The sequence below is a fragment of the Cinclus cinclus genome, chromosome Z (assembly GCF_963662255.1).
Source record: "Cinclus cinclus chromosome Z, bCinCin1.1, whole genome shotgun sequence".
Taxonomy (NCBI): domain Eukaryota; kingdom Metazoa; phylum Chordata; class Aves; order Passeriformes; family Cinclidae; genus Cinclus; species Cinclus cinclus.
Window position 1 is genome coordinate 57,423,855 of NC_085084.1, and position 16,805 is coordinate 57,440,659.

Below are 16,805 nucleotides of genomic sequence, written 5' to 3' on the forward strand. Positions count from 1 at the left end.
TGACTGAAATAATAACTACACGACACTACATAATTGCAGAAACATACTGATGCTTCAGTCACTAGTTGTGACTACATTCTCCACACACACTGGACTTTCAAATACAAGGAGTACAGATTGTACCCAGCAACCCAGGAACAAAATATTGGTGGTGGCATTTTTATGAGACAAGAAACCTGGGCTAGAAAAGTCCTTTAGCAACACAGTTTATATACTGCATGCTTTATATACTTTATAAATAAAGACAAAATATTAATGGAAGACTGGAAAAAGTGGCCAACTGGTAATTCAAACAGACCAAAGATTTGTAACAGGGAAAGGGAAAAATAAAAAAAAAATTAAAATCTAGCACAGATACAGATGTGATTTATGAGGTTGAAGGGCTTTTTTATATTTAACTACATTCCTTAATACAAGATCTCGATAATGGCAGTTTTAATACTTTCTGAAGTCACATAGGTTATTACAGTTCAGAGTAACTACTTGTTTTTTTTTTAATAATGAGCAAAATTTGTAGATGACTGCCTCCTAAAGGCCAAATGTGTTTTATCAATACTAAAACATAGTTATTCAAACATTTGTGGAGATACAAAACAAAGCAGCTGGAAGGTTCTTTATTAAATCTGAAACTCATCAGGGTGCTATCTGTCAAATCATTTGCAACACTGAAAACTACTCCTCTGCTGGAGTTTGAAACAGGCTTCTCTGAGCTCCTCAGAAAGAGATCAACAAGCTGCAGTGAGAGATAAAAAACATAGTCCTAGATATCAGTGTAGAAACAGTCTTTAAAAAGTCTCCCTGAGAGCTTCAAAACATAGTTTTAGACATAATAAAAACATAATAAGAATATTGCTTACATTTTTCAGATAGAACAGATAGGCTATATGCACAAGTTATGCATAAACTTTTGTGCTGAGAAACTAGAATTCTAATCGGTACAGAAAAAACGTTTCAGATTGGTGTTTTTAGCTTACTAGGTAATTTGTGTATAAGAATCTATGCACTGGGGAGAGATTTTCTTTTGCTCTCTCACTTTTCTTCTCTCCCCTCACTACCATCATGCTCACCCAGAAGAAGACAGGAGCTGCAGCAGCATCACTGGAGTCTCGACAGGAGCAGCTTCTACTTCTAATCAGGACTTTACTTGTATTTAAAACTCTATGCCAAAAACTTTTAGCATGGACTTTAACACTTGTGATTCTTTGCCTTTCAAGACTAATGTGCTTTTACAATAAACAACTTTATAGAAACTAATAACTGCTCAGGTCTTTAAAGAAAACAAAACAACCCAACACTCATCCACTAAAATTCTTGCCACAAATGAAAATCATTTCAAGAAAGATATCTATGCTGAAGAAAACTGGAATGCATTTAAGATTCGTAAGTAAACACCATCCTAGCTTCCTTCCAACAATCCATTAAGACAATTCTTCATACATACTTACATACTAACAATTCTCAGCACATTTGACTTTGTCATCATCATCATCATCACAAAGTGATCAACCTGGAGCCTTGCCAGGCTGTTTTCCCCTTCAGCTTCTTCCAATGCTCTTCCACTCATAATGTCCCCTTTCAACCACTAGTTTAAAGGCACTGACTATATTACCCATCCATACTATTTTGAGAAGTAACAGCCCATATGAAGCTAACTGAATTCTGTTGCAGACAGGAAGCAACAGAAAAAGGATTTGCCACTCCTATGATTCATAATAACACCTATCAGACATTGGAAATAACGTGCTTCAGTAAGTCATTACACTGTTAAAGGAACCATGCAAAACCACTCTCTACCAGGATGAAAAAGATACTGGCAGCATCAGATCATCTCTCCGTTTGCATCTGAGTGTGCCACCAAAACTATTTTATCACCTCCCTACCTTACATCTATACACACATATACAAAACATATTGGCCACTTACTCTGTAGATCTCCTCAAGAAGCAGCTTAGCACAATTCTGGCCCAGTTCCTCAGGAAGCACAGCTGGTCCCTGGCCCTGAGGGTTTGAGGCTAGCTCAGCACTGAGAATAGTGCCATTGATGGTTTCTGCAGTAAGGCACATGCCAAAACCTGGTGATCTGAAAGAAAGTGAAAAAGTGAATTCAATATAAGAACAAAACTGGAGTAATGAGCCAAGAGCTTCAAGTCATAACAGCTCCTCCTATAGGATGACACATGTCCTGCTTGATACAACAGATTGACAGTGGAAAAGGAAAAAAAGGAGAGAAAGGAAAAAAAAGGAGAGAAAGGAAAAAAAAAGGAGGGAAAGGAAAAAAAAAGGAGGGAAAGGAAAAAAAAAGGAGGGAAAGGAAAAAAAAAGGAGGGAAAGGAAAAAAAAAGGAGGGAAAGGAAAAAAAAAGGAGGGAAAGGAAAAAAAAAGGAGGGAAAGGAAAAAAAAGGAGGGAAAGGAAAAAAAAGGAGGGAAAGGAAAAAAAAGGAGGGAAAGGAAAAAAAAGGAGGGAAAGGAAAAAAAAGGAGGGAAAGGAAAAAAAAGGAGGGAAAGGAAAAAAAAGGAGGGAAAGGAAAAAAAAGGAGGGAAAGGAAAAAAAAGGAGGGAAAGGAAAAAAAAGGAGGGAAAGGAAAAAAAAGGAGGGAAAGGAAAAAAAAGGAGGGAAAGGAAAAAAAAGGAGGGAAAGGAAAAAAAAGGAGGGAAAGGAAAAAAAAGGAGGGAAAGGAAAAAGAAAGGGAAAGGAAAAAGAAAGGGAAAGGAAAAAGAAAGGGAAAGGAAAAAGAAAGGGAAAGGAAAAAGAAAGGGAAAGGAAAAAGAAAGGGAAAAGGAAAAAAACCCCAGTATTTAAAAATCAAACCTAGTACCACCTACCACAAAACCCTCTATGCTGGCCTTTCCTGGGCGAAACTCTTCAAATAGGAAAAATGTAAAAGAAAATAAGAAGCCATACAAACCTCAGAAATGATTTGGGTTTTTTTTTTCAATAGAGGAGAGCACCTTTCACGTTTATTTAATTTGTGTTTGATAAACATTTCAAAGATATATGGTGTTTCTTCTCTGCAACATTCAAAACAATAATTACCCTTCTTTACGACTTCAGCCCTTTCCCCCAGAAGCTGCAATATTTAGCAAGATTAGACTAATTAGTTAGTATCAATGATACTGCTATCACTCTGGATTCATACTTAAGATGAACGTCACAACACAGTAGCATCAGAAATCCAGCAGCCAGGTTGAAAAGGATTCAGTTCCTCTTCCCATGCTATTGTTTATCTCTCTACACATGTAGTAAAAAGAATGTTGTTGCCCAATTAATTTGAATTCTTAAATTTCATAAATGGATGAGAAACAAAATTCAGATCTCAAGACCACACAGTTCTCAGGAAAATGTTTGTAATTCTGATCCTGTAAACAGTCAGGACCCATTCAAGTTACAAACCTGGCAGATTAACTATGATAAAGGATTGGAAAAGACAAAAAGTACCAAAAAATTATTCAACAATTTCTAGGTTCATAAACTTCTGAATCTAACCAATTTTAAGGATATATTTCAAGAAACAGAAACAGTGAAAGAGAACATGCATGCCTGCATTTGAGCATACAGACAGAAGACAAACAAATGAGTTATCCAGAATATTTCAGCTTCAAGGAAGAGTGACAAGAGGACAACAGAAATTACAGATACCAGCAAAACTGAATCATATCCACCATTTCTGTGTTCTGCCGGCAAACAAAATCTGCAGAAGTACAATAAATTAATTTTCCAGTCCTTGCTAGTGAGGGGACACTCCCTCAGCCATTCAGCAGAAGACAACCCATACTGCTTTAACGCTTCCCTAAAACACCTCGGTCACAGGCTTAACATTACCACTTCCATTAGAAGATGTATAGTAATCTTTGAATCTTGGTTTCCTGAGCATACCATGATACTTTTGATCTCAATCCCTCTTCAAAGCAACAAATTCAAAAATGAGGAGACCTCAAATTGCCTTTGGTGGCAGTAATGATGTATAGCATTCCTTGTTTAAGAAAACACACTTTTATCCCTGTTACATAAGTAAAACAAATGAATCTGGTGAATCCCCCTGTCTTTGTTAGAAATATTTATTTCAAATCAACAAAATATAAGACTAATCTAAAACCCAGTAAGATGAACAAATGCAGAATTACATATCTGCTTCCTGTAAATTATGGATACTCACTTTCCAGAGCAGACCCCCTTCATATGATCTGTGTAGATATAGATGTCTGGGAGGAATTTATTCAGGATGCCCCTTGCAGATTCCACCATTCTGTTTGCCATCTGTGGTGACACTCGGACAGAGTATCTACACTTCTAGCTAAGAAATCCATTGTGGTCATAAGAAAAATTGAAAGAAGAGACTGACAAAAGCAAAGAGGGCCCAGTGCATTATTTCAGAAGACGTGTGTTTTATACATCTATTCACGGGCTTTTGTCCATGTTCCTGTGCCTATGGTACCATATGCACATAAGTGTTCTCTACGGTCTTCTCATTGATACACCTTGAAGTGAAGCACACAGAATGTGTGCTGGAGAACAGACTACAACTAGGTAAACACCTAAATTGAAAATGCCCTTCATCAAATTTAAATTGGTGTTCTGTCATCTTGCACTTTCTTATGATGGAGAAGGTACCATGTGCTCTGTTCTTCATGTTTTATTAAAATACAATCTTGAGTGAAGGTTTTACGAATTAGCAGCAAAATCATCCTGCCTTTCTGTTTCTGTCAGGAAGAAATTAGGAAGGTGAATAAGAAATTAAAGATAAATGTTCCAACAAAAAAAAAATTAGAAGCCTCTAAGAAAATATCATTGCTATCACCAACTATTTTGCAGTGCTCTGAGGCTAACAAAGCCAGTGGTTCTCTAGTCACTCAGCATCTGAAGATTCCAGGAAGGAAGAATTAAACACCTCCCCACCCACCTCAACCTCAACCCACCTCCTCACAGTACACAAGAGATGAACTGCCTTTCTGCTCCTGTACTCAGGTGCTACTTCAGAGAAACTCCCAACATATTTTCAAATGTACAAAGCACCTTATGCTTTAAATTTCAGCCCAACTATTATGCAGACTTACGCTCTCCAAATTTAACCACCCATCTCCAAATACATTCACATAGCAATGCAGAGAAATACACTCTCAAAACTCCCAGCTGGCGGTGAGGAATTTCCTTTTCCATGAATTTCTACAGCATTTCTTGTGGAGTAGGCAAACCAAAAACTTTAGGACCTTAGGGCAAAGTAATTAAAAAATTAACCGAAAATTGTTCTGCATAGCTGATGCACTCAGTGTTATGGATTATATAAAAGGCTGTTGTAATATGATCTCCACAGCTGTGAGGAAGAAGATTTACTCAAATGAATCTTGGAGGAACAAAAATACACATAAAAAAGACATAAGGATTTATCCTTCCAGATGTTTTGTTTTCCATTGCCTTGAAGGACCACTAAATAGCTAAACTAAAATGAGACTGCCTCTCACCAGGCTTAAAGGCAAACCTATATCCCTGAGAAAAGGCTCAGGAAAGCCTACAGCAAGGTAGAAGTTCAGAATTCAATCAGATACATGAATCAAAACAAAGTGGTCCAGAATGGTGCTGCATGTTAATTTCCATTTGGAATGATGGCAACAAAGTCATGATCATTGCTTCCTCCTCCACACAGAAATATATAAAAGTACTTACTACAGAGCAGAATGGAAGCATAAGAAAATTACTTTCTCCACCAATACACCACAGAAACTATCACCAAAAGCACAATGAGCTGTCTCCTTCCTGCTCTACAGCACATACATGCAGTAAAACTGCTCTTGCTTGGCACTACTGCACTTATCTAAATGCTGCGATTGGACAACAAAGTCAAAACATCCATTTCTCACAGTTGTGATGGTATGCCATAAGGTAAAAGAAGAAACAACTGCCATAAGGTGAAGGAAGAAACAGGCTGCAAAACTACATCTCTGGCAGAAAACACAACCCTGTTCCTGCTTTCTTTTTGAACTATCAATGCCAAATCATGTTTGGGACTCTCAAATACAAATTAAACTACATGTTGGCCACTGCTTAAGATAGTTTCATGTAAGGGATTTCTACCTTCTTCCTACAATGGCAGCAAATTCATGACAGATACCATACAAGGGGCACAAGAGAAAAATAAAATAAAAAAGAAATAAACAATCCAAAACATCAACTAGATTTGCAGTTGTGTGAAGAAGTAAGGAGTTCACAAGAGTATTTTGTACCTTTATCTCCGTGTGGAATAAAACCTCCTCCACTTCCACCTGCACTGTAAACTGAACTAAGATTTAAGCTGCCATCTAACTTCAGCTAAATTAGTAACTGTGAAGATGTCACCTATTCAATGCACAACTACACTACATTGGTTACTACTGAATTTACACACAAAGATTTCTTTTAGTGCTTCTACATTATGTGATGGAAGGTATTTTAACTTCTTCTTGCTATTGAAAAGATTTTAAATAGTGCTGCTCAGTTTTGAACTTATTTACTTGCTTACAGATGCTTTTTGAACTGCAATGCTTTGAACAGAGGAGTTTTGAGACACAAACAACTGAAATCTAGTTGTATGACCTCTCTGTGTAGTTTGCCTGTGTTACCCAGATAGATGCTCAGAAATGCAGGTGCACTTCTGTGAATTCCAAGTTAGAGGACTTTTTTTTTAAAGAAGCCAACTGACATTAAAGTAGAAAAATCAGACAGACGAACAAAAAGGATACGCAGTTCCTCTGATGCGCTTGATTTTTCCAGGGTCTGTGAACTGAACAGGCTGCAAGACCTTTCTCACTGGGCAAGCAAACAGTATCTCTCCACCCCCTTTGGGAGGCATTCCTCTTCGGTTGATCTAGAACAAATAATGGAGGAGAAAAGCGGGTTAGTAAATAGCACAAAGAACATACCTACACACCCCAAAATTGCACTTTTATTTCACATAGAATAAAATATTTTAAGTAGTGGCATTATGGAACACAGTCAAGAAAACTACATCCTAAAGGCAGAAATGGATTCTGCATCAAAACTAAAAGCAGGCATTGATTTCTTTGTTCCATTTAAGTAAAGTAAGGCTTGGCTTCCCAATAGGAAACAGTGCAAAACCAAACAAAAATGTCTTTACCTAAACAACCTTGGCTTAAGGCTTGTCTCTAGAAGTAGATCTGCACTTTGAGCTGAGGAGACTAAAACTAATTGAAATGAGCTCAGTTAGTGAGAGCATGGTGCTGATAATGCCAAAGTTGTGGCATTTGATCCCCATATGGACCATTCACTCAACAGCTGGACCTGATGATCCTTGCAGGACCCTTCCAACTCACACTATTCTGCGTGTGAGCGACTAGAATGCTCCCACTAATAGGTCACTCTAGCCTGACCCAGTCCCACCATTCCAAGCCAAGGATAGAGCTGGGAAATGGGCCAGTGAGTGGGACTAGTAAGGAAGCCCACGGCCAGACAGGCAAGGCTGTGGTGAGCTGAAGGCCAGCCCTGCTGCAGGGTCACAGCAGTAGAGGCTGACAGTGCCAGGACAATGACATGGGCACTTGGGCAGGGTGGGGGTGAGGCTTTGCAGGGCATGGCACCAGCAGGTCCCAGCAGCATAGCCAGACCCCTCACACATTTCTCCAACCTAAAAGAAAGCCAAACATTGTTTTATACCCAGATCTACTGTGCCTCTGAAGACTGTAGTCTTCAAGAAAAGCTTCTTTCCTCTATTTTCCAAACTGGAAGCAAACCTCAAGTACCCAAACACAGATCCAGCTCTTGTACAGGTAAAAAAGGTTAAAGATTCCATTTTTACTCCCTAGCCCCAAACATGGGGCAGAATGAACAGGTAGAAATAAAAATATAATAAATAATATATAATACAAAAATAATAAATAGAATAGAATAGAATAGAATAGAATAGAATAGAATAGAATAGAATAGAATAGAATAGAATAGAATAGAATAACAGAAAAGCAATTAAAAGCAAAAAGGTTCTCAGTCTTCTTCAGAGACTAAGGAAAGTCACTGCTTTCTCCTTACCCTCTGTATCACCATGTAGCTCGTAGCCACAACTAATTATCTGTTAAAGACAGAAACCCACAGCAAGCACATGGCCCTGTGAAGCACTGCAGGAACATAATTCCAACACATGCTTGAAAAGAAGGAACAAACTGTCTTACCTTGATTTCCAGACTTTCACCATCAATTCCAAACTTCTTCAGAAGGGGTAGAGCTGTTGCCTTAAGGACATCAACCTATGGAACACAGAATTTTAAAAGACTCTCTACTGGAAGTTAGGTTAGTCAGTAATTTTAAAAAAATCACTAAATTATGAGATGATTAGAAGAGAGAAGTCTTCTTCACAGAAGGTATTTTATGGGAAGAGATGGGAATGCAGCACAGAGAGCTTCATCTAGTTAGACTAACACAGTACATCATTACTAAAAAATTTCCTAGAACAAATCACTGTCAGATAGAATTTCCTATTTTGGCTTTCTTCCTCAGCCTGATTTTGAATGCCATTATGTAAAACAGCTCATTTGTTTCTCTGAACAGTGAAACATTTTTCTGAAAATTTCTCTGCTATTGAGAAAATAATATTCTTCTGTCATTACTTAAAAATTCCTGTTGCTAAACAAATTAATACAAGAACCACTGCATTTTTTTCAATCATCACTGAAAGAGCAGGCCTTTGATTTGGCAGAAAGATCATTCTTCTATCAATAACTTCTTTTTACCTGTTTCTAAGAAACAGAAGCTCATAGATAGCTTCTATTGAAGCACTCAAAAGATTCGGAAGTGGGCAACATATCAGTGTATTCCCTTTTAAGACAGGTGCTCACCAGGTCCAGGTCTGAACAGAATTATCATTGCCATTGCTCTTCCTAATTCCTGAGACTAGAGGGACTGCCCTCTTCTTCCCTCCTCTGAAACTTCAGTAGTATTGCCAAAAGTGATAAAAATTATTTAGCAGTGCAACAGCACAGGAAGTTACCCAAGACAAACAGCTGTAGATAGACAGGATCAGAACAGTATGACCAAAGTGAAAATAAACACAGATGAAGGAAACAGTCATGAGGTAGACAACTTTGAGGAGGCAGATAAAAACAACACTCTTTCCCATGCCTTTAGCCAAAATTCACCATTCTTGAATTTCATTTTCTCTGCTTTGAAGAGAGTGCAAGCCACTGACAAAATAGCAGCATATACATCACCTACAAATCTGTGAACATTCTGTTAGTGGCACCCGAGGAGTTAAGAGTGTATGCTGCAGTTCTCATTTTCAAATCCTGCTGCACAACATATTTCCTTTCTTACAGAGAGGCATTTGATGTTGTTTTTCATAACAACATTTGAATGTCTTCATTAAAAAAAACAAACCTGTAAGCCAATGCTTAATTTCTTTTAACTTACAAAGTATATGGTTTTTACAGCCAGGCTACCTTGCTTTGGCCCTTCAGTAGCATTCATTAACTATACAAATTCGACTTTTGGAGCAAAGCCATTACGAACATACGTGTGCACAAGCTTGTGAATACCACTGGCAGAAGTTTCAACAAGCTGATCTGGTTCAAATTAAAATTACACAACATTTCGTCCTCCTTCTCATGAAACAAAACCTAACAGTAAAAAATAAAAGTTTTACTGCATAGGTTAAGAACTAAAAAACTTCAAGACTTGTCATAGTTTTCAGTCCTCAGAAAAATTCCAGGCATAATACTTAGAGGTACCAGACAGACAAATAATAAGACTGACTGTTCCAATTTTGCTGCTTTAATAGAGGAGACAATGAGCAGTATGTGGAGAATGGGAAAAGGCTCTTCTGCCTTGCAGACAAGTGGGGAGTTAGGCAGTATGGGAAACGGTCCACTGAAAATCACGAAACTGCAGCTGAACTGAGTTGTAAACCTATTTTTCTACCCTTTTGCCAATCCTCAGCCATAAACCCCATTCCTTAGCTCTCCTTGGAGTGCAGTTATTCCATTTCCAGGACAGACAACATAACACCAAGTTTTACTGAAACAGATACATCATACAACAGATGGTAAACCTCACCACAAATAACAACATTCTAAGTCCCATAGATATTGCTTATTCTCAAAGTTGTGTAAATGTATATCACTTTCCTTTAAAGAAATCTACAATAGGTAAGAAAAAAGTGGAAAAGTAACTTTAAGAATCCCTTATCCAGCGCACAGGTGCAAAAAGAAAAACACCAAACAAAACACCCAGGGAGAGACCTTGCAGGACATGGCTACCTAAGAAAGGGAAAAGCACCAGCTGGTCTGTAAATCCACTGGCACTGCACAGATCATTGAGCCCCACCATACATACAGTGTCACGTTCTGTGAAAAAGAGCCTAGACTGGGAGAAGGGGGAAGGGAAAAAAACAGTTTAACAAGGAAGAAAGAAACATGGGAAGAAAACTCAGTGGGAAAGGCTTCTTGTTTTCTACAGACAACTGTTGAATTATTAAGATTGAAGACTACTGCTCCTAAGCTAAAATTTCATCTGCTATGTCTCATGTCAGCATGACAATCATTTGAACTCAAAACCCCATGGCATAGCTGTAAAAAACCTTTGACAGAGGTAAACAAAAACATCAAGAATGTTTACTCTAAAACAGGTTACTGCAGCTGTATCTGTCAGAATAACAGTACATAGAGAAGGATAGGAAAATAGGAGCTATCATTTGTGCGCCACCTCCATTCCCTTCAAAAAGGCCTTTTACAAAGGACACCCCCTGCATACACAACCATCATAAAGAGAAGCTTTTAATGCCTCAACCCAGTCCCACATGGTTGATCCCACAAGCTACCCAGGGTCAGATTTCACCAGTGATGGTACAGAAAAACATAATGCAAGCATAGGCTGCCAATGAACAGTCCAGGATGGTATTCCAAAGGCCTCTGACAAGTGGCCTCTGACAAATCTCTTTCTGACAAGTGAGAGCAAAGTAGCATGCATGCCTTCCACCCATTTAGGATGCTTCACTCACACAGTAAAATAAAAAACTAAAATAAATTTTAAACCAAGTTTCTATTTACTTAAGCTTACAAATCAATTAAGGTAGCAGTTAAATTTGTGCTTTTAGTCTCAGAAACCAGCAGAGACATATGTTATACAAAACCATTTGTAAAAGTCCTTAAAGTACCTTATTGATGTGCACAAGGATTAATGTTTACTCAGCCAAGTTAAACAGACACAAAACAGGTTAAAACCAATTTTAGGAACTGGTATTTAGTAACAATCACTTAAAAAGTTAACAAATACAAGCTGAGTCACAATAACTGAAGTTGTTTCTGTGTTGTCACTGACAACTAATACATAGCTGCTATTACAGCACAATGAACTTAAGATGTAACTCTTTATAGCATTTTTACATTTACATTTAGAGCCCAGAGCTTAGAGTCAGCTGATGCATGCCAACCAACTTGTCTGAGTTTCAGCAAGTGCAAGCACCCTTAAAGCACAAAATGGCCTTAATTTTTGCACCCATTTGAACTAAAATGGTTTAACCTCAGGCTCATGTGACTGATGCCTGAAGCAGATAATTTCCAGAATCAGACTCCATTGCTTAGATGAGTGTGCAAATTTACATGAAAGCAATATGAACATTGGACTGCTCTTCAGATTATGCAAGAATTTCTCCATTGTGATTAAATAATCAAAAAAATAAGACTTCTTTGATTCTTGCTACTTACCAGTTACAATAACTACTTTGAATCACAATGACTGAAAGGGTAGCAAAATAATGCTTCCTTTGATACAAATCCTTCTTTGATACTTAAACTTTACTACTTACCGAAGGATCTACTTGATCATTTGTTACTCCCCTCAAGACAATCTTCAATGGATGCTTCATGAAAGGTGCCAAGCAGAGCAGACTTTCCAAATAGTAGCCAATACCACGACTGGGGCTGCAGTCATGTTCCAGAGAGCCTCCATACAGGAGACCAGGTTGATAATACAAGGTAGTACCTGGGGAGCAGGCCGGGGGAGCAAACCAAATGAGAGCGCTGTAAAACACTGGCTATTAAAACAGCATAAAAATAATTTGCAACACCATATGCAGGCAAATTGAAGGCAGATGACCATATGGAAGATTATAGCACTTCCAGCACACTATTTACAAGTCTACAGCTAATAATTGGGTCAATACATGAGTGTCTGTCTGTCCTGCACATCATTTTCCTCCTTTCCCTTCCCCCTAAAACCAAGGATCGCTTAGCACTCTCCAAAATGCTGATACAAGCCATTATTATCCTCTACAGAAGCTAAACCTTCATTAGTCCATCAGGTCATTGGAGCCTTGGCATATCTGATGGTAATTAATTTGCTTTACTTACCAACTGAAAATCATTAGAACACTTTAAAAAAAAAGAAAGAAAAAAGAAAAAACTCAGACCAGGTAAGGTTTCACATGAGATGCTTCTCACAATAATCAAAGCCTTTTCTGAGCATGAATAAGCAAGCAATCTGCCTAAGAAGTTTGCCTCTGTAGAGAGCAAATCTTTTTCTTCTACAAAAATAGATTCTGGTACAGAGGAACCTTTGCCCACCGTGAAATTCTGCATACCTAACAAAATATTAATTTTAGTTCTTGGGCAATAGAACTTCCTTAGCTCTCTGTGTTATGGTGGAGCACTGACCTTCTTGCATGCGATAAATTATTACAAAACTTGACAAATTTGTTATTTCTGATCTTCTCAGTCAATCTTATCTGAACACCTACCTCTGTCAAGACAAGACTTTGATTCTACTGCAGAAAATTATAAATCCTGGAGACCAGAACAGATGAAGCAGACAAAAACAGATCTCACCTGTTTGGTTTATTTCAATCCGTGAGCCATTAGTCACTTTGTCAATCAAACGAATAAAACTTGCTTCAAAATCTAAGGAGTAGAGCACAGGCAGAATTATGAAGTTTCTTAAAAGTTTAACACCATACTTGTAGTTTTACCCTTTCCTGCCTTCCATGACAGTAAGGCTACTCTCAACTTCAAGTTGTGGTATAATGCCACCACATGTGAAGAGGCAACTCCCTGTAAAAACAGAGATGTTAATGTGAGCTTCCAAGCTTATAGCACCTCAAATCAGTAGAGATGCCCTCAGATGTGGCAGCTAGACTAGTCACACTCCTCTCTCTGGCACAGAGCACATAATACAAGTGAACATTTCTGACCACAGTGGTTTGAGGGATTGCTCTTGTCTGGGATAAAACTTCTGACAATTTACATTTTGTTCAGTACAAAGTGAAACATACAATTCATAGCAAACAGGACCCCATATATTGAAGCATGACAAACTAGTAACAGTTTCACATTATTTTCTGTAAAAGTGCTAGTTTAAAATAAGGAGACATTTAGACATGAAGTGCTCCACAGATGTTCCACACACAGAATTAGCTGTCTGCAGACTCTAAAATTTTCCATTTCTAAAACAGTTTTGGACATACTTAAGGCTAGGAACCACAACTATTCCCACTGCTTCTTTCCTTGCTTACTGTGTTCACTGTACTATAGCAGTTCATGTGAAACTAATTCCTCACTTTCTCTAGATTGTGTGGACTCTCACTCAGTGACAATGAAAAGGACATGAAAATTTAACCCAAAACAAAAACAAAAATACCAACCAACCAACTAAAACCAGAAAGGAAATAACACAAAGAAAACCAACTGGAAAAACCATCCCAGAAAGGATATCCTAGTATTCCAGTATCCCAACATAGAACAGATTCAGTATCAAGGAAGATAGGTGAATATATGCAGAGTTCAAAACCCAGTTAGTTTTAAGAGTCAGCACCATCTGCATAATTCTTTGTAGGTTGTAGAACTCCCTTAGCAATAGTCCTGTGTTACTTCCTTCGCAATAATCAGATTTTTTTTTTCTGTATGTGACTCTGGGATGTAATAGAGATTTAAACCACAGAGTTACCTGTGCATAGCATGATTGATGCCTCAGTCACGCAATATTGGCTCTGCTCTCTGTTATGACAATTTCTAAACTATGACAGCTTATATGTTTATAAAGTTTATATGAGTTTATAAACACACAGGGCATTTTCCAGTGCAAGAGTGCATCCTTGTCAGCACACATTTTACTCTTGGACAACACCAATAGCAGAGTTTACAAAAGTTCCAGTCATGAAAAGCAAAAAGAACAGCATGTTGAATTATTAACATAAATCACAACTTACCGCTATAATTTTGCTGTTACAGTCACAGTTTATGCTTGAACCCATACTTTAAAAAGGCAGTTCAAGCACTCCTTAAAAATACATGGCAGTATCAACAGACTTCACCACCACCAAATGCTCCACCGTGATAATACTTTGGATCATGGTAAATATTAAGTGAAGCACACAAGAATGCTTTGACAGCTTTTGTGTAGAATTTTTAGCTACATACTGAAGGCTCCTCAGGAGGCAGGGAAGCATCTACCTCCGTTCTGAATTTCATAACTGGGCCCTTGCCCAAAAAATAACTGAACACAGCAATGTTTCTTCTTCAAATTCTGTACTCCTGTTTTCTTACTTCAGTTTATGATGGCATTCGTCCTAGGATGCCAAAGGCTTTCCACAAGACTGGCGATGGTACTCCCTAAGAAAGGTTTCCCTTAAACAAGTCTGCAGAAATTAGAATAAATTATTTCACCTCTTTCACCTTTCATGTTTCAGCAAACCTTGACGAATAGAACGTGACCTATTAAAACTTCGCGAACGTGAGCTCACACTAAAACGGAGCACAGGATGCTTGAGAAACGACGGTCCGAGAGACAGGTAAATAATTCTGCCCTCCCGACCGAGAAGTCACGGGGACGGGGACCAGCTGCGGGGCTGCAGAGCGGTTCGCGCACAGCAGCAAGCCGGTGGGAGCCGCGGCCGGGCGCTCCCGCACCGCCTCCCCGTCCCACCGCGGCGGCTCGGCAGGGCAGCCACGGCCCTCGGTGGCCCACGCTGGAGAAAAGGCGTGACCCCGCGGAAGGCAGGGCTGCCGAGCCGAGGCGAAGCAGCGGGACGGGGATGGTATTTGCCCCGTGCCCCCAGCCCCGCCGGGCAGCGAGGGAGGCTGACGGCGGGAACCGGCGGGTGGGAAACAGCCTCCCTGCTCCGGCCTGCTTCACCGCCCCTGCCCGCTCCCGCGCCTCCTCCTCCCAGAGCCCCGCGACCCACGTGTGCCAGCTACACCCGAGACGGGTGCGCGGAGCGCTCAGGGGAGAGCGCATCCACAGGGAGACACAGGGACGCAGCTGGGTCCTCCCTGCTCGGTGGGGCCCGCCCAGATGGAGCCCGGGCTGTCCCAGCTCCCAGTAGGGGTCTGCCCCTGCCCAGCAGCAGGTCCCGGGCTCATCCAGCGCCGGAGCTCCGCCGCCCCCCGACCGCCTGCTCCGCGGCCGCCGGTGCCGTCGCTCACCGCGGAGGCCGGGGTCCTCCTCCTTGGCACGGATCTTGCGGATCTTCAGCGGCCGCCCGCTGAGAGTGGCCAGCACCAGGCGCTGCCGCAGGAAGTTGCATCCCGTGTAGCTGAGGCACTGCGCCTCGCCCGCCGCGCCGCCCGCCATCCCGCTGCCCACGTGGTTGGGAACAGGAAGCGCTGGGACACCGGCGGGGGCAAAGGGCAGGGGGCGGGCGGGCGCTGGGAGCGGTCGCGCCGCCCCCGTGCTTCGCATCCGCCGGGAGCTGCTCGGCGGCGGGGCTGTGGCGAGAAGCGCCGTGAGTTTGCCACGGCACGGGTGGCAGACTCTGCCTTTTCCTTTGCTTTCCCAACCTGCGTGTTTCCAGTTGAAACTTAAGGAGTGTGGAAGTGTCAGGAGATGTGTCTGACCGGAGCCCGGTGCCCGGCCCGATGCTCCGCCGGGTGATGCGGGCTGCCCTTCGGTGGGCGGGCAAGGGTGGTCCGGAGAGGAACCTAGCCTGCACAAGGATACTGCCCCCACATTTAAATGAGTCAGTTCTGGGAACATGTTCCTTAGGCAGTACTTCACAGTAATTTATCCCTGGCTACCTTAAGGAAAACTGAGCGGAGGAGTGAGTCCTGCACGTAGTCTTTGGGACAGCCTTTTTCCTTACTGACGGAGTCCTACTGTCCTTAAGGAAGCAACTGATTAAAGCTTTCAGTCTCTTAAGAGAAATGTCGATTGTTAGGCTACAATTACATGCCCATGAAAAGAGATTTCTTAGAATGGAATAGTCTAGTTGGAAGGGATGTATAGGAATCATTTAGCCCCACTGCTTCACTTCAGGGCCGACTCAAAGGTAAAGCAGGTTGTTAAGGGCTCTGTCCAAATGCCCCTTATGCACTGACAGGCTCAGGGCATCATCAGGCTTGACCACCCTTCTATGAAGAAATGCTTCCTAATGGCAAGTCTGAACCTCCCCTGGCACAGCTTTGAGCCGTTCCCACACATCCTATCGCTGCATCCTAGGGACAAGAGATCAGCACCTCCCTCTCCACTTCCCCTCCTTGGGCAGCTGAAGAGAGCAAGGAGGTTGCCCCTCAGCCTCCTTTACCCCAAACTAGATGAGCTCAAAGCCCTTAGGAGCTCCTCACAGGCCACGGTATCCAGTCCTTCCCCCAGCTGTATTGCCCTTCTCCAGATGCCTTTGAGGACCTTTCCATCGTTCTGAAATGGTGGAGCCCAGAAGGGAGGGGAGCCCTGCCCCATCACTGGACACAAAGGGACAGTCACATCTTTGCATGGGTTGGGGATGCAGAGTTTGGTGCACCCAGGATGGGGTTTGGGGGTACCCAGGAGAGGGTTTGGTGCACCTGGGATGGGGTTTGCTTCACCCAGGATGGGCTTTGGTGCACCTGGGATGGGGTTCTCTTCA

The 16,805-nt window shown here is 41.1% G+C and overlaps 1 protein-coding gene across 1 annotated transcript in view; it reads right to left on the reverse strand.

The window, feature by feature from the left end:
• Positions 1 to 15,535, reverse strand: part of RCL1 (RNA terminal phosphate cyclase like 1) — a 28,969-nt gene extending 13,434 nt beyond the window's left edge. The window contains exons 1-7 of the mRNA XM_062513188.1: positions 15,388 to 15,535; positions 12,796 to 12,867; positions 11,778 to 11,953; positions 8,152 to 8,226; positions 6,712 to 6,836; positions 4,155 to 4,280; positions 1,924 to 2,080 (exon numbers count right to left, since the gene is read on the reverse strand). Of these exons, the coding sequence (XP_062369172.1) occupies positions 1,924 to 2,080; positions 4,155 to 4,280; positions 6,712 to 6,836; positions 8,152 to 8,226; positions 11,778 to 11,953; positions 12,796 to 12,867; positions 15,388 to 15,535 (879 nt within the window). The remainder of the gene's footprint in view (positions 1 to 1,923; positions 2,081 to 4,154; positions 4,281 to 6,711; positions 6,837 to 8,151; positions 8,227 to 11,777; positions 11,954 to 12,795; positions 12,868 to 15,387) is intronic.
• Between the last annotated feature and the right edge of the window lie 1,270 nt (positions 15,536 to 16,805).